At 51.7% G+C, this 23621-nt stretch overlaps 1 protein-coding gene across 1 annotated transcript in view; it reads left to right on the top strand.

The window, feature by feature from the left end:
- Positions 1 to 812: 812 nt before the first annotated feature.
- Positions 813 to 23621, top strand: part of KIF21B (kinesin family member 21B) — a 53433-nt gene continuing 30624 nt past the window's right edge. The window contains exons 1-9 of the mRNA XM_042780976.1: positions 813 to 853; positions 3683 to 3775; positions 15758 to 15980; positions 16300 to 16482; positions 19768 to 19917; positions 20012 to 20146; positions 20690 to 20857; positions 21196 to 21311; positions 23328 to 23523. Of these exons, the coding sequence (XP_042636910.1) occupies positions 813 to 853; positions 3683 to 3775; positions 15758 to 15980; positions 16300 to 16482; positions 19768 to 19917; positions 20012 to 20146; positions 20690 to 20857; positions 21196 to 21311; positions 23328 to 23523 (1305 nt within the window). The remainder of the gene's footprint in view (positions 854 to 3682; positions 3776 to 15757; positions 15981 to 16299; positions 16483 to 19767; positions 19918 to 20011; positions 20147 to 20689; positions 20858 to 21195; positions 21312 to 23327; positions 23524 to 23621) is intronic.

Below are 23621 nucleotides of genomic sequence, written 5' to 3'. Positions count from 1 at the left end.
AGGGTGGCGAATTCACTGGAATAAATGAGGGAGAGAAGCTTTCAAGGCGTTTTTAAAATGTAACTCGCTAATTGCTATGGGATGCTTTGACGTGTAGTGTTCTGAAGCGGAGACCTCGGTTCTTACGCATGTTTGGCCACGAACGCGCTGAATGACCTTGGGTAGCTCCCTTCCATAGATGTTTCCTCATTTTTGAAACAAGAGTCCCATCGAGGTTGAGATCCTGACACTCTGGGAGTGAGGGTCTGGTGCAGTCTGCTTCTCCGCCCGCGAGCCCCTCACCCATCCCCCAATCTTCCAGTCCCGCCTGCCTCAGCAACCGGGTGGACGCGAGCCAAGAGGTCCCTTTAAAGGCTCAAGGCCCACCCCTATTACTCGTTTGGGCCTTCGATTGGTGGTTCCAGGACGGGGCGGAGCCCAGCGCGGGCTCGGGGGGGATCGGAGGCCGGGCCTGAGCCAGCCCGGCCTCCGCCCCCTTTGTTCGCGCTGCGGCGGGAGGCGGTGGCGAGGGTGGGAGGTGTGTGCGCGCGTGTGCCGCGCGGTGGGGAGCGGCGGGTCGCGCCGCCGGCTGTCAGCTAGCTCCGCGCCGCCGCCCGATGGCTCGAGAAGGCGCGCGAGCCCAGCCCCGGGGGGCTGCCCCCGGCCGCGGGTGAGCCCCTCTGCTGCCCGCGAGCATGTCACCTCCAGCCGCCGCGGTAGCCTCTGCCAGCAGTGCCCGCGTCCCCGCCTTCTGCAGCCACAGTCGCTGCGTTGGGCATTGGCCCCTGGACCCCCGCCCCTGATCCACGCCCGGACCCCCGCGCCATAGGACCATGGCCGGCCAGGGGGACTGCTGTGTCAAGGTGGCCGTCAGGTAGGGACCTGGAATGGCAGGATGAGCGTGGAGAGGGCTCGGGCTTTGTCTCGCGTGGGCGCGGGGCCGGGGGCAAAGGCACCGTTCGAGCTGGTGCCTGCACTCCCAGAGGAGAGGCCGACGTAGACGTCTGGAAGGCGCTGTGCTCTGGCCGTGCTGCCGTAGTGGAACGGTGGCCCCTTGAGCTGCTGGAAGGTGGCTTTGTTTGGGTGGTAATTTCGGCCCCCTCTTGGGAGCCCTTAATGATCAGAAAATCGAATAAACAAGGAAATCCGGTATTTCACACCCAGCCCTAGCACAGGCCGGAGCCTCTGTGTGTTTCCTCTTCACCACCCCACGGGGCTGCTGTCTCATATGGGGTTATTGGAGAGTAATATCCACCCCAATCAGTGGGTTCTGTGCTCTTGGTCCCACCAGTGAAGGCATCGCACCGCCCGGGGAGAGCGGGTTCCACAGACAAAGATCGAGTGCGGGGATGAATGGAAGGACTGGGATGGTTCATTGGCCATCAGTTAGGAGTGAATAGCTTTTGGAGAGAATCCTGCTGTCCCTGTCCAAAGAGATGATGGGGCTGGGGAGAGAGGAAAAGGTGTCTCTGAGGTTTTGCCTTTGAGAGGACAAGAAGGTGTGACGCTGACACCCCATTCAAAGGCACTCAGGTAAAATCCGGTGGGGGAGGGCTGCATAGACTCATCTGGGGTTCCATTCTCAGCGGCTCTAGGGCTTGAGGTGATTTCCTGAGAGAATGGAGATGGGAGAGAACATAGCTGGGGGGGAGGTGTCTACTGGGAGGGGTATGCAGAGGTGCAGGGGCAAGAAATGCTGTAAAGTTGAACCATCTGTGCCCTTTATGCTGGGTGGAGACCGTTTGCACCACACCACCTCTGCCTGTTTTTGTTTTGGGGTTTTCTTTCTGAGAGGGGTCTGATGGGAGAATTCTAATCTGGGACTGGCCACCAAAGCAGGGATGGTGGAGTGGAACATCCTTCTCAGGCCCAGCTCTGTGTGATGGGGGTGGGAGGACCCAGGTCTCAGGTAGGTCTCTGAGTCAGACATCTAGATCTCCTGGGTCACAGATGACCCAGATTACAAGGGTCCTAGGAAGTCCCTTCCAGATAGTCAGAGATGACCATGAAAAAGCCTCCATGCTCTTGCCCCAGGACAGATATCCCACAGCCACTTGGCCAGGCTTCTGCAGTCTGGAGAAGAGGAGCTGACCATTGATCATGGCTGAGGCTGAGGGAGGGAAATGGAAGTGCCCCCACCCATGCAGGCCAGATCACACTCAGAGCATCACTTGAGCACAGCCTTCCTGCCCCCAACAGCCAGAGAGACAAAGAGGAGTCCTGCAGGTGCCTGGTGGGCTGGCCCAGGGCGGGGCTGACTGCTGCTGCTGAGGCTGACATTGCAGCAGGATCCTGTGGAGGTGGGGGGGGGAGGGACATCCATGGATGAGGAGGTGGGAGTGAGAAATGTAAATATGGTATCTGCAGTAGTCTGAGGGAGTCTAAGAGCATCATAAAAGGGAAATGAAGCCCCAGCCCCCACCCAATGTGAGCTAGGGGGCCGGGGATATAGGGGTTTGGGGTATTCCTCCTGTGGGGGGCTTTCCTTTAGGCGCCATATTGCAGGAGAGAGCCAAACAAAGGCCCCCCACTTCTGCTCAGGAACCCCAGGCTGAAGTGGGTGTATGGTTAATTGTGGGGCTTCCACCTGGTGAGCCCTATGAGGTTCGTACTTTGTGTAGAGGAATGTGTGCTGGTGCTTCCCCTTCTAGTCCCATCCCCCACCACTAGAAATGCCTCGGACCTTTCCACAGAGAGGAGATGTGTCTGCCCTCTGCACCCAGTTCTGTAGGGTGATGGGTGTTGTCTCTGCTCCCTTCTCAAACTGCCCTAGTATCTTGAGTTTCTGGTCTGGACAGAAAGATAGGGGAACCTGAGGATCAGAAAAGCCAAGCTTTCAGGGGCTCCAGGAAGGTGAGGACCCCTCTTTCTCCCGGCTTCCCACCCCAACATAAGTGCCCAGTCCCAGCACACGCCAGACCTCAATGGGCAGCCGGCCGTGGAAGGCAGACAATGCCTGGACAGAACCCAGTTTCCAATCAGAGAGCTGAGGATAGGACTGGGCTGGGGCTGGGAAGCAGAGCAGATGGTGCCAGTGAGGGGCTGTAAGGGGGAGTTCTTTTTTGGTTTCTGTTCTAACCCCACCCTCAGCCCCACCACCCCCAAGAGATCACTTGCCCCATTGAAAGGGCTGGGTGGGCAGGCTGGAGTATAGGAGGGAACATTTCTGCCAAGGACCACGAAATTGGGATTCCTGGGTTCAGTTTTCTTTCTGACTATCTGGAAGTCATTACTTGTATCTAACTGAAGTGCTTTCCAAGTTCCCATGAGAATGGCTTGGGGTGAGCCCTGGAGTCCAGCTCTTGGGAGGGTGAGATAGGAATGGGGTGGACTAGGTCTGGCATGTGTGTGGGGGGTGGGGTAGTGGAGTCTGTGGGCTGTGAATTGAGGTGAGAAGTGCCAGGCCCCAGGCTCTTGGCCCCCTAATCTCCTTGGGATGAGGATCAAAGCCGGCTGTCTGCAGAGGACTGTGGAGAAAGCCAGGGCTGGGAGAGAGCCCCGGAGGAAACTTTCAGGTCCTAGGGCTGTGGGATAAGAAGAGAAGGTCCAGGTTGTAAGCAGACCCCAAAGCCTTACCCCAAGGCCTCCCAGCTAGGCAGAGTCTGATCTATTTGCCTCAGAATCTGGTTATGTTTGCACCAGGAGACTCCCAGGCCAGCCCCTCTGGACTGTCTTGTGATCTCTTTATCCACTCATACCCTAGTATGATAAGGACTCTCAGCTCCCGGTGCCAGATTGGCCTGGAGTCAGCTGTTACCTGGTACCCCCCCTCCAACCCCCAAAAGGATGGGGAGAGGTAAGGCTGAGCTATAACCTGCCCCAGACTGCAGAAATACAGGCTTGACAGACGGGGGAGAAGGGGAAGGGGGAGGCTGTTAAGAAATGCAAGTTGGCAGAGTTGAAATTGGGGAAGGAAGCCAAGTCACGTGGTGAGCTTATTTAAGACCCTTTCAAGCCCCCAGCACTGAACCCAGACCCTAAGGAGAGCCCTCAGTGTGGCCTAGCTTCCCCCCCGCCCCACCTTATCTCTGCCTGATTTCCTTCCTTAGCTAGACTGGGGAGGGGGAGGTACCTCTGGCAGTCCCACCTCCATCCGTTGACACTACAGGGCTGAGCAAGCATGAGGAGAGAGCCATTGACCCAAGAAACAATGTTACATTGCACCTCTTCCCCTGTCCTGTCCCACTGGGGCTCTCTAGTGCAGTTATCTCCCTAGTTCCAGGCTACTCTGAAATCTTGGTCATTAACTGACTGAATTTTGAATCCAGAGCATTGGTGGGTTGGAAAGACTGAAGAAGACAGAAGAAACTGTGTGAGGATGAGGATATAGGAGCATCTTCAGAATCCCCTGCTCTGTTCTGACAGTACCCAAGGTCAGCCAGGGCCAGTCAATGCCAACTGTGTCCTATGTTGTACAATTTACAGGTCTGGGGAACTGAGGCCCAGACAAGACCTCGTGGAGGCTATGTAGAGACCTGAGAATCTTGGTGGTGTCCTCCCTCTGCAGAAATAGGGCTTATGTCATCACAAGGAAGTGGAGCAGAGTAACCACAGGCCCCGGAAACCATCCCCCCTCCACCACCCAGCCAGCCTGCTGATTGGATCTCAGCTTTTGAAAATTATAGTGTAGAGGTAGAGGGGTGGGACTGGGGCAGAGGTGAGATGTGCCTGGCACCCTTGCTCTTGCAGGTCTGGGTGCAAAAGGCAGGGCTGGGGTTGGTGTGGGTCATCCACTAGCAGGCTCATGGGCCCCTTCACTGTCTGTCCTTCTGGGCCTCAGTTATACCCACAGTGGAATGGGAACAGCTGGTTTATCTAAGGTCCCAGGCTGCAAATGGGACTTGAGCTTCCTTTATGAAGAGCAGTGGTTTGGATGAAGTAGAAGGCATGCAATCTATGGAAGGAACAAAATGCAGGGGTGGGCTCCTTGAGAATTAAGTATGAATAAAATGTTTTAAAAATAAGCCTTAACTGTACCTAAGAGGTTTCTCTCTAGTTTAAGCTGTGGCGAACTATTTGGTAAAATGAAGAATTCACCTCCAAACCTCCAAACCTTTTTTTTTTTTTTTTAGGGAACAGAAAACACATTATGATAGAAGACAGACTGAACTAGGAGTTAGCTAAAAATAGCTATTATGTATTGAACACTTACATTTTGCCAGATATTGTGCCTAAATTATCTTATTTAATTCCTCTGTAACCCTGCAAGGCAGCTTTTATTATTCTCTTGTGTAAATGAGCAAGCACTCAGAGATGATGCAAATTATTTCAAGTCTCATGGTTGGTAAATGGAAGAGTCTGGATTTGAACCCAGAACACTCACTTCCAAGTACTTGCTCCTCACATTGCTCCACGCTGCCTCCTAGCTCTGCTGCTAGTTAGCTCTGTGCTCTAGTCTTGTGCCTTGGTTTCTTCAAATGCCTTACTGCATACAGTTGCTTTCAGCATGAGTATGGGAACCTGCAGAGAAAAGCACAAAGTGCTATGCAGATGTGCAAAAAGTGGGGAGCTAGTCCTGATTCTCCTTTATAGGGGAAGCTTCTTCCCCACTGGGTGTGTTTCTCTTTCCTTAGATCCCTGCTGCTTTCCCTCAGATTTGTTTTCCTGCCTTGCCAATCTTTATGGAAGGGAGCTCTGGGGACAGCCAGGCCTTCTCTTGTCACTCCTACCTTTTATCTTCCCTACCCTCTCCCACCAGTCAAAGGGCAGAATCCCAGGTATCCTGAGTCTCTTGTTGTCGGGTGCTGTCTAGAGTAGAACTGCCCCATAGGTTTTTCTTGGCTGTTATCTTTATGGGAGCAGATGGCCAGGTCTTTCCTGTAGAGTCGCTGTGTGAGTTCTAACTGCCAATGTTTTGGTTAGCAGCGCTTAACTGTCTCACCCTCCTGGGTCTCCTAGCCTTCCATTTTGTCCCCTAGACATAGCATTGAGAACCTTAGAGAAGGAAGCGGTGTCTTTGATGCCCCTCCTCCTTAGAACAGTGGGAGGGGGACACCAAGAGGGGAGCTGGACTGGGGTTGGCTGCCTTAGCCGCAGAGATCTGCCCTTCCACCCTAGCCCTGCTGTGCCCCCACGCTCTCTCCCCCCATTCCACCCCCCTACCAGGCTCCTGGTGCTGAGTAGGAGGAACTGTGAAACCCCAGGCAGGACTGGTGGAACTCAGCAGGTGGCAACAGGGGTGACTGCAGTACCCTGTTCTCTGCAGAGCTCCTCTCACCTCAGGCTGCTCTGGGGTTTGGAAGGGAGGAAGTATCCTGGTCCCTCTGTCTCCAGAAGCTTGAGTCCCTATCTCTCTGCCTTCCTCAGTGGAAGTCCACCATTAGAGCTAGAGTGGAGACCACCTGTGCATTCTCTAGGCTAGGCTGGTCCTACCTGAGGCTGGAGTTAGCACTGAGGAGAGCTGGCCTGCCCATGGTCTGGCAGCGGGGGCTGAGGACCTGGGCCAGTGTGGTTGGAGAGGCTCGCTGCCCTCCACAGCCAGCTTTCTCAGGCTAGCCGCCTGTTGCTGTGCTGCATTCCTCAGCAGGGGAGTGTCCCTGAGGACCCAGTCCCTAGTGACGGGGCTATCCCCCACCAGATGCAGATGCTATCATAGCTTCATAGCTCTGGGCTCTGGACTCTGCAGACTAAGCTGGGCTCCTCAGTGTCTCCTGTCTCCCGGGAGGTCATGGGAAACCCCTGACAGATGCCCAGAGATGGGGGTGGGATGGAGAGAGTGATGCTCTAGCACAGCTGAACAGGGCTTCCCTGCGCTGGGCTTGCCCCTCTTCCCAGGCCCCGGGAACAGAGGAGTCAGCCAGGCCTGTGCTGCTGGAGTATGTCCAGCTCAGGACAGGGACTGGTCCCTTCTCAGCTGTTCCTCCACATCCCCAACACACCTCCACGACTCACCACACTCTTTATCTTCCTAGAGGGAAAAATCCTGATGCCCTGGCTAGGAAGGCCGTGGAACAAGACTCTTCTCCCCAAGCTACCTCCTGCCTGGCATTCCTACCCCTAACTGCTCGTCCCTGGGCATCTCTCAGCGGTTAGGACTTTGGGATGAACTGAAAGAAAGGTCAAAGACATCCCCTGAGGAGGAGTGAGGCCAGAGTCCTGAATCCCAACCGTCTTGAGACCCCAGGCTTCCTGTAGATTTTCTTTGAGTGTCCTACTCTTCCCTGTACTCTTAGAAACCATGTTAGGGGGCAGAAGTCAGGCAGAGGGACTTGACAGACACCCTTCAGCAGGCCTGCCAAAGGCCTCATAAAGACATGCCCTTTGGCCCCACAGTACAAAGCTTTCTTGTTTGGGGGTTCAGAGCCAGTTCTGCTATTTTCCCTGAGGGCAACCTCAAGAAAGCTGTGGCTAGGGGAAGATCTGAGAAGTCCTCTGGAGAAATTCTATGGTACTGTGCCTTCTCCTCACCTTACCCCTGCAGCTTAAAGGGCCTGTACCCCAAATTGCATCTTGTTATTCTGTTTTAGAAAAGCCTGACCTCTCTGGGAAGATGCCTTCTCTAGGCTAAGTCAGCTAAAAGCCCCCGGGTGTCTGGGAGCCAGACTCCCCTGAGAGAGCCGGGATTTTGCTTCCAGCCGCCTTCCTGAGAGCTGGCAGGCTGCCACGGAGGAGGAGGAGGAGGAGAGGATGCTCATTAAAGTGGGGGTGTAGACATCCTCTTTCTGTGGCCAAGGAGAGCCGAGGTCCTCTGGCAGGGAAGCTGCCTCCTGGGTTCCCGGCTCCATGCTTTTCTGTGCTCCAGTCCTTGGTTTTTTAAATGACTAAATGGGAAAAATCCTTTCCCAGCAGAGAGCTCCTGGCACTGCTGGCAGCTGTTGGTAGGATCAGGCCGGGAGATTCTCTGAGGGGATCGTTTTTCTCCAGCCCAGGCATTTTCCTTGCGTCATGCAGAGCTGCTTAGTGAATGCAGCAGGACTGGGCACAGACACGTTTGGTTTGAATTTCACCGGCACCACTCATGAATTATGTGACTTTGGGCTTGTTAAATTTAACCTTTCTGAGCCTCAGTAAGATGGGGGAAATACCTGCTACCTCATAGGAGTGTAACACACTCAATGTATTAATGTATATAAATGAGCTTGGCATATACAGTGAAACCTGTGAGAGCCAGAACTCAACAGGACTGCACTGTTTTTCCACGTCTCACAAGTTTTCTGCCTTTGACATGTTGCACTCTTATTGCTTTTCTATCACTCTCTACTAGTGGAAAATATTTTTGAGTTTTCCTTCTCTGACAGGTCTGGGCTTTTGCAGGTTTTACTGCAGCAGGTTCTCAAAAAGTATTACTTACTGGGAGCTCTGGTAGCATAGTGTCTAAGGCATTTGACTGCTAACCAGAAGGCTGGTGGTTCAAACCCCCCAGCCATTCCTTGGAAGGAAGGTTGGATCATCTGCTTCTGTAGTGATACTGCCTTGGAAACCCAAGGAGAGGTTACTATGAGGTGGATCCAACTCTACAGCAGTGAGTGTGAGTTTTTGAGTTATTGTCCTTATCAAATGAGGCTTGATTGGTGAGGAGGCACAGAAGGGAGGGGAAGAAAGAAGCCAGAGTGATATCAATGACTGACTAATGATTGATTACCAAAGAAGATTCCACAGTCTCCTCCAGGCTCTCCTTTCCAGGGTTTAACAATCTTTATAGGCAGGAAGTTCTTTTTGCTAGCTTATCTAAATCCCTCCTGCTGTGTCAGAGTTTTCCTTTGATCTGGCTCTGTCACTGATGAGGAAGAGCTGGTCCCTGGCTAGTCACAGCATGGCCAATTGGCTCTAGGGTGCCCTGTAGACTAGACGGAATGGGGCTCCTCTCTCTGTCTCCTGTGCCACCCCTCTCAAACCGCCCCCTGCACCTGCAATTCTACAGTGGAAGATATAACTTGACTCCCACACTACCTCTGCTGCCCCATGGTTGGAGCCAGGTATGCAGATTGCAGGCTGGCCATAAAGAAGGTGAGTTGTGGGACCTGGGCAGACCTTTGCTTTTGTGGTCAGGCCTGGTACAGTACATCCAGAGACAGGGCTAGGAGCTTCCTGACTTCTCAGTCCCTCCCTGGGCTGTCCCCCTAGCCACCAGGAACTCCTTTCAGGATTCTAGAGAGGGCATTTGGGGGTACTGTAGGAGAGAAGAGAAAGAAGGAGATCCTGAGTGGCTCAAATAGCTAAGCACTCAACTGCTAATCAAAAGGTTGGAGGTTCAAATCCACCTAGGTGCCTTGGAAGAACGGCCTGCTGATCACTTTCCAAAAGGTCACAGCCTTGAAAACCCTATGCAACAGTTCTACTCTGCACACATGGGATTGGCATGAGTCAGAAATGACTTGATGGCCGTGTGTTTTTTTTTTTTTTTTGTCTTTGGTAAGAAGGCAGATATGTTTTTGGCCTCTTAGGGCTTTTTCCAAAGGGACTAGTTATGTTATTTTTGGCTATCTGAAAGGCCAGATCTCTGGTTTCTTCTCATAATCATTGAAGTGGGGCTTGGTGAGAAGGTATCTCCCAGCCTGGAAGTCCCCGAAGTGCAAATTACTCACAAGTGGGCACCTGAACGCATCCTAGTTCTCCTGGGCTTGCTTTCTGAATTGAATTCTCAGGCCTGATGTCTAGTGGTCTTCCTAGAAGAATGGATTGTTTGTTACTTATTAGCTAGCTAGGTGAGCTGGAGCCACGTTCTTTATTTCTTTCTGAGTCCTCATTTGTATGTTAGGGCCAATATTACTCACCTTACAATTAAATGATATAAGGTAATGATCTAACATGTGCAAAGCATCTATGTACAGTGCCTAGCAACACATGGTCTTGCTTCATAAATGTGATGATTGTTATTAAGTGGAGGAGGTTTGGAAAGCAGAGGTGTAATGGGATTCCAGGTACCAGCAAAGAAAAGGCATCAGGAATCATATACCATGCACCATAGCTGTAAAATTTTCCTAGCATTCTGGAGCACTTCTTGGTTAGTTTAATATCATAGCATGTTACTTTTCATCAGTGAGCAAGACCCTCCAAGGGGAAGAGCCTGGACCTGCACCCTTAGGGGCTGGAGGAGAGAATTTGGGGGCAGGTGCGTTAGGAACCCAGGGAGGGGCCCTTGAGTGGGTGAGCTTCTTTCACCTAAGAAGCTACAGGCTACAACAACCCCGAGGAGCCCAAGGTCACTGGGCGGAGTTCCTGGGAGGGATGATGGTCTGGTTTTGTGTGATGTCACTAAGGATGGGGTTACGGTGAGGCGGAGCCAGCCCAGTCCTTCCCCTCCTAAGCCATGGGATAGGGTGCGGGACTCCGGACACGAGCCCGGATGTACCCAGCCTTTGCAAGGGGAGTTTTTTTCTCCTTGGCAGCCTCTCAGCATCCCCCCCGGGCCTGCCTCCTGAATGTCTCCTCTGCCCTCCCCTTCCGCCCTGTCTTCTAGGCTCCCCAAAGAGCCAAGGAACCGCTGAGCTCAGCAATTCCCAGAGCCCTGGGCTCGGGCTCGCGGCCTTTGTCCCGCAGTTGCTGCCGGGGGCTCCAAGCGGGCGGGGTGGGGGGCGGTCCTCGGCTGCTGGCGGGTCCCTCAGCCCCGGGTGCGCGCTTCTCTGTTGGTGGGGGACGTGTTCCCACATCAGACCAGCTCATGACCAATTGTGAGCAGAGGAAGCTCAACGACCTCGCCGCCGGTGCCAGATCCTGTCTCTGAAAGCGCTCGACCCTTTCTCTTCTCGCGCCCGCGCTCGCCCGCGGCTCAACTTCCGGGTTGCCAAGTGGCAAATAGACCCGGCTCTGTTCTGGGAGATTCCGGGGCCTTTCCGAGGGCCGTCAGACCTACCTACCCTCCCTCCCTGCGAAGGTTGGAACCTGGAGAAGGGATGCAGCTCCGAAGCCTTTTTTTTTTTTTTTTTTTTTTGGTAATGATGGTGGTGGTAGGGGGATGTTTAAGGGCTTTTGAGATGAGAAGCTTGGTATTCAGAAAGGCCCTGCGCAGAAATGCCACCGAATGTTTGGTCCCTGAAACTTCACTTACAAAAACAAATGACTGACCTGCAGGTTTTGATTTTGGCCTGCCGATTTGATTTTTAAAAATTACTGCATTGAAGTATAATTTATCTTAATTGCTAAGTTGTTGGTACTTCTCAGTCTTTTCATCTTACTCCTATACCTGGTCTGCAGCCCCTAAGCCTTATATTATAAATAGTATAATTGGAAGACCCTAGAAACTAAAGACTGACAGACACAGATCCATTACTGACTATCTCCCGTTCCTCCATGGAGTTCTGGTAGTGCAGTGGCTGTTAACCAGTTCGAAACCACCAGACTCTTCCCCGGAGAAAGATGAGGCAGTCTGCTTCTGTAAAGAATTACAACCTTGGAAACACTATGGGGCAGTTCTACTCTGTTCTATGTGAATATGAATTGTGAGTTAGCAGGGGTATTCCCATTCCTCCAGGCAGGGGCAGGGCTGTGAGTGGCTCCCATCCATGCTACCCTGCCAACTGCTATAATGGGAGGCTTCCATTTTCTGCTCTTCTGGGGTGGGGTAGGGAAGCTGAGGGCCACTTGAGGGCAACCCACAGAAGGAACTTTACCCAGTTGGGGCTAGGAGAGCAGCCCCTAGTGAGGAGATGATAAGAGTTCTTGGAGAATTAAAACGGGGGGACACCTTAGAGATCACCTAGATAATGCAAGAGGAAGCAGACTGAAAACCAGTAGTCTTTTGTCCTCTGACTGTGGCTATTTCCCTAAGGGAACTTTGGTTTGAATTCAACCTGTGTAGAGTGTGGACGGTTGGACATCTACTGCTGTAGTGATACTGCCTTGGAAACCCAAGGAGGGGTCGCTATGAGTCGGGGCTGACTCAACTGCTCAAAACAACAACAACAACAGAGTGTGGAAACCCCAGGTGGCTGAGATACAGTGAGTGTCTCCTCTCAATATACTGTAAGCCCTTGAAGGCAGGGCCACACCTCATCCCTTGCCTTGTGCAGAACAGGGCTTTGTACTTTGTGGGCACAAGCATGAGGAGACTGTGGTGGGACTCCTTTCTGAAGGGGCTCCCTGGCTTTACTGATGGTGCTGAGAGGAAGTTAACTTAGCTATTTGGGGATTGGGAGTTTCCTGGGTAGGAGACAGCTGGAGAAGTAGAAGAACATGCAACCTTCAGAGTCACCCAGAGTAGGAATTGATGCCCAAGTTCACTGTAATTACTAGGTATGTGACTTCACCACTTCAAATTGCAATGTTCTCCTCTAGAAAATGGGGATTGAAATCCCCTACCTAGCTCATTGTGGTATTGTTAGTTACTGTTGAATCAGCCACAACAGGACCATTGTGGTCCATAGGGCTGATGTTTGGAAGTAAATCGTCAGGTCTTCGTTCCTAGTTCATCTTAGTCTGGAAGCTCCACTGAAACCTGTTCAGCATCAGCAAAATGCAAGCTTCCACTGGCAGATGGGTGGTGGCTGTACATGAGGTGAGGTGGTTGAGAATTGAAACCAAATCTCTTGCATGGAAGGTAAAAATTCTACCATTGAACCACAACTGTTCTCCCTTAGCTCATAACCAACCAAAACCAAACCCACTGTTGTGGAGTCAGATCCAACTCATAGCGACCCCTCCTTGGGTTTCCGAGGCAGTATCACTATGGAAGTAGTTTGCCCAACTTTCCTTCTGAGGAGTGGCTGGTGGTTTTGAACTGCCAGCCTTCTGGTTAGCAGTCAAATGTCTTAGGCACTATGCCACCACATCCCTAGCTCATAGCATCACTTAAATGAGGTAACCTGTGGCTGTGCCTGGTCCAGTGCTAGTACATTCAACCAAACCAAACTCACCTGATATGGAGTCAATTCCTAGTCATAGTGACCCTCATTGGGTTTCCAAGGCTATATATCTTTGCAGAAGCAGACTGCCTCATCTTTCTCCCACAGAACGGCTGGTAGGTTCAAACCACTAACCTTTTGGTTAGCAGCCAAATGCCTTAACTGCTACCCCACCAGAGTTCCTTAGTACAGGAAGGCATCTTTGAAATCTTTATTCCCTCTGCTTTCATTTCCAGTTATTCATTCAATCCTATTGCTAGAACTAACACTCTCTCCCTCTTCCCGATCATTTGCTTTGGGAATTGGTGACTCATACAGGATCAATGCCCTCTGTCACCCAGCTGGTACTCTTTTCTCTGGATGACACTGCCCACTCACCTGTACCTTGGCAAAGCACGCTGGTACTTAGGATGGGCCAGTGTGGGGCTGGCTAGCTGTCTCTGACCACTGAGGACCCCACCTCAGGATGTGCTGGGCTAACAGTGTCCCAGGGTAAATGTCCAACTGACCCTGGAACTCCTAGACCCTAAAATCCTGGGGTCCCCCCTTCTTATCCTCTGCTCTTCTGCCCACTCTCTTGTTCCTGGCAGGTGGGCTCTCCAACTGATGTGGAGGCTGGTTGCTGAAGGAGGAACTGCTCCTCCATTGAAGGGTTCTGACAGGCAGGGCTGCTGCTCCCCCTCCCCTGTTCCCCCACCCACTGTCTCCAGGGATCCTGATTCGATTTCCTCCAATCACCAGCATTGCCATCTGCCTGGGGTAATTAAATGGTATTTGAATTGAATCCAGAAATCCCATCGCAAACAGCAATATGGTAGGGAGACGTCTTTAGGAGCTGGTGTTAGCCAGCAGAGCCAGAGGGTCCTCAGAGGCTGCTCAGGCCAGACCCTCAGTTCACCTGGGAACCCGTGGAGGCCTGGGCAAGAAGTGTTTGGTCCTGGGTCCCACAGACCCAGGAGGAGAGGTCCTGTCTTATGCCTTGTGCACAATGCCATGCTACCTTCCCTCTGAGGCTACTGCATGCTGTCCCTCTCCCTGTGGGTATGGGATGTTCTTTCCTCTTGACACTTCGAGCCCTGCCCCTTAATGACCATGTAACATAAGAGCATTGAAGAGGCAGCACACACAAACTGCCTGGGTTCAAACCCTGGCTCTGACATTTATTATCTTTGTGAGTAGCTGAGTACCATCTCAATTTCTTCATCTATAAAATGGAAACAGTAGTGCTAACTTCATAGGGTTGTCATGAAGATCCAAGGAATTAACATTTGTCAGGTGCTTAGAGCCTGCCTGGTATGTAGTCAGTGCCCAGTATGGGCATTATTACTAGTCCAGGTAGAAGCCATACTGGTCCTGACATCTTACTGGTGGGACAGGTTTCCAGTCTGGAGGTCCAGGGAGGACAAACAAGAATCAGTTGCTCCCTTCCCAGTCAGAAGCCAATTTGGATGATTCTAAGGGGAGACTGAGAATCAGTTCAACTGGGTTTTTATTTCAACTTGACCCAGGACAGCTGGATAAGGGTAGTTACTTCCTGGGTTTCCCTTCCTGTCAGTTTCAATGAGAGGAGAGCTACTGACATGTGAAGACCAGTTCTTACCTGAGGGGAAATACGTCTGAGGGAAGTCCTTAATACCTTCCACAGCCTGCCAGGGTGTGAACTGGGCCAACTGAGCCCCCTTCAGGAACCCCCACTAGTCCCCATTAAATACCTCAGAGCCAAGCACAGGCAAGTACCTCATCTGACCTGCAGCTCTGCATGAACTTTGAGGATCCTGGACAGCCTGAGGCAGGGACAAGACTGCCGCTCTGAGGCCCTTCAGCTCTGTGGCTAGGCTCCTCTCGGCCTTGGATGGGTGCTACCCTGGCCCCTTGCACTCTTTTCTTTCCTTGGTAAATGTTGGCGTAAGGAGAGAGAGCCTGACAAGCAGGCCATTGTGAATGCCCAGTGGACAGGGTTGGCTTGTGTGAGCCCATGGGCATTAGATTCTGACCTGCCCCCCTTTCCCTTTAGGTTTAGGGGGTGTTTTCTGCCAATCCCTACAAATACACACTCACTGACTCATGCTTGGTTGCCATGGGGACCTCGCCATGGTGATGACTGCTTAGAAGAGGAGGGAGGGGTAACTGGATGGAGACAGCTCTGTCCATGGCTATCTCCCCACTCAGCCCTGATGCCATTTGTCCTTCTATTTACAGGAGCCCACCAGGATCTGAGATGGAGGGTGTGACTGGCCTGGTGTTCCTTCTAGTGGTCCCATCTCTTCACAAGGCTCTTTTGCCCTTTGTGGGACTCCTTTGACTTCACCTGGTCTGTTAGGATTGTGCATAGTCTGGGCTCCAAAGCTCCTAGAGAGGAACCAGAGGTTTTCCTCCAGACGCTGGCCTCTGGGATGGGGCTCCTGGGCTGGAAGACCATTTCAGCCCCCACAGTCCTTGGCAGAGGTGCTAGCCTCCTTTAGAGCTCAGCCCTGGCTCTAGGGGGATGTGATTCAGAGCTCTGGGCAGTCCTGTTCTTCCTACTTGGCACTAAGCTTTGTCTCCCCAGAAGTGGGCAATCTGTCTTTTGTCTGCTCTTGGGGACAATGATTTCTAGGGGTCCCAATTCAATCCTGACTCTACCACTTTCCATTATAAAACCTTGTGGACAAGTTTCCTCATCTGTGAAATCTGATAAGTAATACATACCTCATGGGTTCATAGTGAAGAATACATGAATTAAGTTCTGTAAAAATACTTTTAACACAGCTCTAATATGTACTAAGTCCTCAATAAATGTTAGCAACTCTTGTTTTTGGTGGTATGGGTATTATTATCATTACTACTGGAGCTGGCCTTGCCCTCTAGGGGTCTCTTAAGCTTGCTTCCTTCTCCTCTAGCTTATGGGAGCTGGAGGGGGCTTGGGAGAAGTCAAAGCTTGGCAGGCAGTGTGAGGGAGGGGTATCTGCACCAGTCCCCTCCAGCTGGGCCTGACCCAGGGCTCTCCCCATCCTGGACAGGATCCGGCCCCAGCTTTCAAAGGAGAAGATTGAGGGCTGTCACATCTGTACCTCCGTCACCCCAGGGGAGCCCCAGGTCCTGCTGGGGAAGGACAAGGCCTTCACCTACGACTTTGTCTTTGACTTGGACACCTGGCAGGAGCAGATCTATTCAACCTGTGTGAACAAGCTCATTGAGGGCTGCTTCGAGGGCTACAATGCCACAGTGCTGGCTTACGGGCAGGTAAGGACCCTCTCCCCATCGCTGGCCATTCCAACCCTGGTCTTCCCCCCACCTGATGGGTGAGGTAATTCCACCTTTGGAGCAATTGTGACATAGCTGCAGAGTTCACTCGGTCTTCTGAGGAGTTGCAGCATTGCTGGTCCTCAGAGGGGGGCTGTCAGTCAGAGAAGACTTCCAGAGGGTGTGGCTGAGTCAGCCTATGTCGGAACCTGAGTGTTCAGGAGGTAGATGGGTGAGGAGATTCTGCCCCAGGTCCGTTGCTCACTGGCACCCCCAGGAGATGCTGGGTAACACCTTCCTTGCATTCTTGCCAACACAGACGGGGGCCGGGAAGACATACACTATGGGCACTGGCTTTGACATGGCAACATCGGAAGACGAGCAGGGCATCATCCCAAGGGCCATCGCACACCTCTTTATGGGCATTGCTGAGCGCAAGCGGCGGGCACAGGAGCAAGGCATGGCTGGGCCTGAGTTCAAAGTCAGTGCTCAGTTCCTAGAGGTACTGTGGCTTTATCGGGTGGCAGGAGGGAGACTTGGGGGTCAATACGATCATGGAAGCTGGGGCTTTTATCTCTGAGTGGACCTCAGGGACCCCAGGTGGGAACAAGATGGAAGTTCTGAGGCACCTCGGCTTTCTGGCTAGGTGTCTCTGGGCCCTGGTTGGGCACTGACCTAGCCCCTCTCTAGAGCAGTGGAATAAGCTTAGGGAGCCATATTGTTGTTATGGTTATATGCTGTCAAGTTGGACCTGACTCATAGCGACCACTCCTTGGGTTTCCGAGGCAGTACAACTACGGAAGTAGATTGCCCCTTCTTCCTTCTGAGGAGTGGCTGGTGGGTTTGAACCGCCAGCCTTCTGGTTAGCAGTCAAGTGCTTTAGGCACTACACTACCAGAGCTCCCTAGGGAGCCATAGGATCTCTAAAGGTAATGAGCTCCCTACTGCTGGAAATATCCAAGCAAGGGCTAGGGGACCACATGGTGGGACACTCTAAAAGATGTTTCTGTGTGAGATGGGGCCTGAGTCAATGACCTATACAATATCTTCAAACCCTGACTGACGCTGGGATTCTCAGCTCTCACACTTACTGGCTGTGAGACTTTTGGCGAGTCATTTCACCACTCAGCCTCAGTAACCTCATCTGCAAAATGGGTTTGGTAATATCTGTTTCCTTTGGGTCTTGTGAGGCTTACATGGAATCAGGCCTGATGCACAGTGAGAATTCTGGTCCTCACCCTTCCTCTGGCCTTCTCTGAGTCCCTCCTCAGCCTCAGAGCTGTGTGCACTGCCCTTTCTGGCTGAGGTACTTCCTGGCCCTCTGAGTCTTCTCTGACCCCAGGCTGATGTTCCTCCAGATGGACCTTTCTCTGCAGCTGGCCCTACCAGTCTCTGGGAATATGCCAATGAGCCAAGGCCTGGAATCATGGCAGCCAGAGGCTTTGGGGGTAGAAGAGTAGATCTTTGGGCTCTGACTTTTGGGCTTGTGCTGAGCCCCAGCTTAGTAAATCGAGAAATAGGAGCTCCCTCTTGCAAATAATTCCTCTCAGAGGGGCTTCTTGGAAGGCAGATGGGGCCAGAATGTTTCCCTCAAGAACCTGCCGTAACTAGGCTCCTCCTCTGGTTCTCAGCATCAAAAACCCCAACTCAGGGGCCCTAGCCCTGGGCATTTGCTGGGCTTTTGGAGCTATGCTGGGCTCTTACCCCCAAACTCTACTGCTTTGATGATACCTGGGTTTCCCTTTGCATATCTCTGAGGGAGGGATGTGGCCTCAGCCCTTCTAGGCCATTCCTGCCCCACCCCCTCCCTACTGCCCCACAATTATTTTATCCTTGGTATGCATTAGACTAGGAGCTCTGGTAGCATAGTGCCTAAGGCACTTGACTGCTAACCAGAAGGCTGAAGGTTCAAACCCACCAGCCACTCCTCAGAAGGAAGGTTGGGCAATCTACTTCCATAGTGATACTGCCTCAGAAACCCAAGGAGGGGTTGCTATGAGTTGAGTCCAACTCCACAGCACATAACAACAACAACAGGCTTTAGACTTGAGAGGTTTCCTTTGTCCTTCTGGACATTTGCTTCTGATAAACTGACTGTATGTGTGTCTGTCTTACTGCTTGTATATCTGTAAGCTTTTCTCATATCTTTTCTTCCCTTTTCCATACTGTTGCTATGATGATCCCCCAAGAGCAGGCCAGTTCTAGAAAATCCATGCCACAGGGCAAACCATAAAGGGTTAAGTGATACAGCGTGTCTGTCCCAACACAGACAGACAGACACTATGGCACCCACATTGGCCCCCGTCCCTTCCTTTTCCTCTTCCCCTTCCTGCGGGATATTTCTGTCCCTTTAAGGTCATCAAAGCCTCGGATGTTCAGGGGCTACAGTCCCCCACCCCAGGATTCTGTTGGCTGCTGCCCCAGCTGCTTCATCCCCCCCCCCCCACCCCGCTTCCCAGGTGGAGCTCCCTGCTGGTGAACAGCCCAGCCCTCCTGCAGGTGGAGCTTTCTTTGCCAGAGATCCCCAAAACGAGAATCTCTGTGGCTGAGATTATCTGAAATGGGGTGACTGCTCCTGGCCAGACCACCTCCCCACAGCTCACCAGGCTTTTTCCAGGAGGCTGGGCTTCAAGGCATATTCTCCATGCCCACCTCCCCTCTGAGCACAGGGCAAGGCACACAGACAAGTTTCTCCTGCGCCGGGGAGACTGTCGAATCTGCAACCCCAGGGACCGTCTGATCAGGGCATTGCTCATGGTTCTTGCTTGCCTCCTTCATCTGGAACCATGCCCCCACTCCTCTGTCCCTGGCTGGTAAGATAATCGGACCTGTCCAAATCATGGTCACGCCTTCCTCATCTCCTCCATCTAGGACTTGAATTTTTTGGTTCCCTTTGGGTCTTTATTTTCCACTGAGACTGAGACGCCCTAAATGCTGGTTCTGTGGAACACGGAGGAGCAGCGTGCAGCCTCAGGCTACTGCTGCCCAGGGCCCAGCCGCCCTCCCACCCTTGTGCAAGAGAAAGATCATGGAATTAAGAAGCAAGGGGAACAAAATCTTTTGTACCTATTAAGGAGGATGATTATAAAGAGTATGTAACAATGCATGGATACATTATAATGTTAAATATATAGGCACTATATATAGAATTGGAGTTCATGGGTGGCACAAATGGTTGGTTAAGTACTTGACTACTAACTGAAAAGTTGGTGGTTCAAACCTGCCCAGAGTGCCTTAGGCGATAGGCCAAAAGATCTGCTTCAGAAGGAGCACAGCCTTGAAAACCCTATGGGGCAGTTCTATTCTGCACACGTGGGTTACCATGAGTCAGAATCAACTCAATGGCAACTAAAAGTTCTCTCCAAGTAATATTGTTAAATAAGAAAAAACAAGGTGCAAAACAGTGCCCTTCTACCCACTGCCATCGAGTCGTTTCTGATTCATAGTGACTCCCATTGGGTTTCCAAGACTGTAAATCTTTATGGAAATAGACTGCCTCATTTTCTTCCTGCTGAGGCCAGTGGGTTTGAATCAATCTTCTGGTTAGCAGCCAAATGCCTTATGCACTGCACCAGGGCTCCTTAAAACTGTACAGTAGGCTACAATTTTATAGAAAAAAATAAAATGTGTTGGTCAAGGAAAAAAATCAATCAGAGGGGACCTCCCGGAGCCTCAGTTTGCAGATATTCTAAGTGGAGATGTTACAAGCATTGCAAGCATGAGAGAGACCCCTGCTGTATATGCTGTGTGCCACACAAACACAGCAGTGGTTTCCTCCCCCACACAGCTCTACAACGAGGAGATCCTCGACCTGTTTGATAGCACCCGCGACCCTGATGCCCGCCACCGCAGGTCTAACATCAAGATCCATGAGGACGCCAATGGTGGAATCTATACCACTGGTGTCACTTCCCGCCTCATCAATTCCCAGGAGGAGGTAAGCATCCCAGGCTAGGTGTAGAGCATCCCTGGAAGGTCAGGGCTTGAACCACACATAGTTAATGGAGTCCTCACTCCTCCTGCCTCTGCAGCTGATCCAGTGCCTGAAACAGGGGGCACTGTCACGTACTACAGCCAGCACCCAGATGAACGTGCAGAGCTCCCGCTCCCATGCCATCTTCACCATCCACCTGTGCCAGATGCGCATGTGCGCCCAGCCTGATGTGGTGAGCAGCCCCAGGAAGGGGTGAATGGCATGGGTGTCCCAGGGAGGGCAAGATGAGGGGCCATCAATCCACAGCTAGAAGCCTGGGTTTGGGGCCATATCTGCCACTTTTTACTTTTTCTTGAACCTCAGTTTCCTCATACAAACTCCAAACTAAACCCATTGCCTTTGAGTTGATTCCTACTCCTAGTGACCCTATAGGACAGAGCAGAATTGCCCCATAAGGTTTCCATGACTGTGATCTTTATGGAAGCGGACTGAGCAGTGGCTGGTGGGTTCAAACCGTCGAACTTCCAGTTAGCAGCTGAGTGCTTGGTGCCCCCAGGACTCCTCTCGTCTATACAAGGGGTACTGCCACCACTTTTGTTAGGAGAATTAATTGAGAGTCAGCACGTGCAATTGCTGTGTAAAGGGCCAAATGCTCTCAGCCCTGACCCCCCACCCTGAGCCCCCTAGATGGTGGTACTGTGGACGGTGAGCTGTGAGCAGTGGGGCAACAAGCTGGGGCAAGGACTGGGGAGTCAGCTGCCACCTTCTGCTGCAGGTGAATGAGGCAGTTGCTGGACTTCCTGAGGGCACAGCTCCTACCAATGAGTATGAGACCCTCACTGCCAAGTTTCACTTTGTGGACCTGGCTGGCTCTGAGCGGCTGAAGCGGACAGGGGCCACTGGCGAGAGGGCCAAGGAAGGCATCTCTATCAACTGCGGCCTGGTAGGCACTCAGTAGTCACCAGCCCCAGCGGTCAAAAAAGCTCAGTCTCAGATTCTTCCAAGGCCCTGTGCCCCACAGATACCCATACCTCTTGGGCCTCTTACCAGCTGCTGGCTAGGGTGCCCACTTGTCACTACCATTGGGCCTTTGACCTTTATCCTTAGCCCTTACCCCTGCCGCCATCTTCCTGACTTCACCAAGCTTATCACATCTTCCCATAAACCCTTCCAGGGAATCCGAGGGCTATTGAGATCAGCAAGTCAGGTGCGAACTGCTTGGGGAATATCTTGTCCCTACTCCTTCCCTGAATGCTTTTGAGTGCCCAGATCTCTTTGCAGCTGGCCCTGGGCAATGTGATCAGCGCCTTGGGGGACCAGAGCAAGAAGGTTGTGCACGTGCCCTACAGGGACTCTAAGCTCACTCGGCTTCTCCAGGACTCGCTGGGGGGCAACAGGTACCTGAAATCCATCTCCAGCAAAGGGCAGAGGAAGTGGGAAATTCCAGGAATGCTGGTGTGAGAGTTTGGAGCATGAGGGCTTCATGGAGGAGGAAACATTCCCACTCTAGGCTGCAGGCTTGAGAAGCAGGAACCTTGAGGTTCTCCATGACCTTTTGCAGTGGCAGTCAGACTCAGTTTCCTCATCTTCATAGCAGGGAGAGAAAATGCTAAAGGAGGTGATGCAGCCCATATGAGATCAAAGATGGGAAATGTTTTCACCTGAATCACAATAAAAATTTAAAAAAGAAAAAATAATAATGAAAAAAAGGTAATATGGATGAACTTGGAGGACATTATGCTGAATGAAATAAATCAATCACAGAAGGATAAATATTGTATTAGTTCACTATTGTAAAAAGTCAAGGAAAGGTTTATGTATGGAAGGAAGCTTTCTTTTTTGGTTACCAGGGATGGGAGGGGAAGTAAGAGGAGAGAAGGGAACACTGCTAGATAGCTAGAGACAAGTATTGATTTGGGTGAAGGGAAGGGCAATGTACCAAAAATATACTGTGGCACTGTGGAAGAGGAAGACACAGAGAGATACATGGGAGGTACAGACAACAAAGATGAATCCTTCTGCATGTACAGTACTGCACTGTCAGTGATTGCAAGTGTTGTTCTATGGGTAGATAGGCTGATCAGGTATGTCTAGGCAGGGGGGAGTGTACCCATGACGATCTATAGGGTTAGCAGACAATGTTTCCACATGTATGTGCTGTGAGAATGTCTGAGTGTATAGTAGAGCTGACAAGGGGCAAGGTTGTGGTGGCTTCTTGGCCACAGCCAGCTACCTGGAGGGAGAGAATAGCTGGACTTGTCTCAGGCTTGGGACCATGGCTGTGGGGGACATCAAGCTCAATTGGCATAACATGCTACACAAACATATTGTTCCACACCCTATTTTGGTGAGTAGCAACTGGGTTCTTCAAAGCTTGCAAGCAGCCATCTAGGTGCAACAATGGGTCTCTTCTCACCCAGAACAAAGAAGAATGAAGAAAATCAAAGACACAGAGAAACAATTAATCCAAGAAACTAGTGGATCATGCAATCCTAAGGCTATATGACCATCAGAAGAACTAGATGGTGCCCAGCTATCACTATCAACCACTCAGAGGGGGATCTATGTAGGCGATCCTGTATAGAGTAGGAGAACAATGTGGAACAAAACTCAAAATCATAAAAAAAAAAAAAAAAAAAAGATGGTTGGGACCAGGTGTGCTGGTCTGATAGAGCCTGGTGAGACCCCTAAGACTATGGCCCCTAGTCATCCTTCAAGTCTGGAATTGAACTCACTCCTGTGGCTTCCAGGCAAACAACAGACAGGCATATGGGGTCAACATTTACACTCCTTGGAGTGATCGATCAATCATGGGGAACAGAAGGGCAGTGTTTGCACAGGGAGACAGCTCAGAGGATGGGAGTACGTGGGAGGGAAGGACATAGGGAAGAGGTAACTATGGGGAGGAAGTAGAAAGAGACCTGTTACATTGTGGGGAATTGCAGTCAATGTCATGAGACAAAAAGTGTATGAACTGCTATATGGAAACTGAATTTGCTCTATAAACTTTCACCCAGATGACAATAAAAATTAAAAATAAGCAAATAAATAAGGAAACTAAAAAAAGGAGGGTGGGTGGGAGGGAAATACTAAGAAAATGCAGGGTTGTGGTGCATTCCCTATCCCCGAGCAGAGGGTTCCTATGATTTCACATCACAACCTCCCTGACCTTGTTAGCCACACTCACTGTAGGAATATACCCACTAGATAGGGAATAGAACCCCTGACAGTGTGCTCCAGATCCCCACATCCCAAGTTCTGCCACCGTGAATGCCCAGGTCCCTAAGGGGTATGTGTGTGTGTGTGTGTGTGTGTGTGTGTGTGTGTGAGGGGGCATCTAGAACTCTGAGGCAGTGCTTCTGGGGGCTGGCTGTGCCTACTCTTCCCTTACTCCTCCTTGGCTGCCCCTGCAGCCAGACCATCATGATCGCCTGTGTGAGCCCCTCAGATCGGGACTTCATGGAGACGCTCAACACACTCAAATATGCCAACCGGGCCCGCAACATCAAGAACAAGGTGGTGGTGAACCAGGACAAGACCAGCCAGCAGATCAGTGCATTGCGAGCTGAGATCGCTCGGCTGCAGATGGAGCTGATGGAGTACAAGGCGGTGAGCATGCTCCCAGGCATGGGGGGCTCCGAGTGCTACAGACAGGGCACTGCCCAGTACCCCTGAGTCCAGCCTATACCTGCTACACACAGTTTGCC

The sequence above is a fragment of the Orycteropus afer genome, unplaced genomic scaffold (assembly GCF_000298275.1).
Source record: "Orycteropus afer afer isolate SDZICR_OR568_19922 unplaced genomic scaffold, OryAfe1.0 scaffold00075, whole genome shotgun sequence".
Lineage (NCBI taxonomy): Eukaryota > Metazoa > Chordata > Mammalia > Tubulidentata > Orycteropodidae > Orycteropus > Orycteropus afer.
Note: the sequence above shows the minus strand (reverse complement) of the source record. Positions and strands in the feature narration are given on the sequence as shown.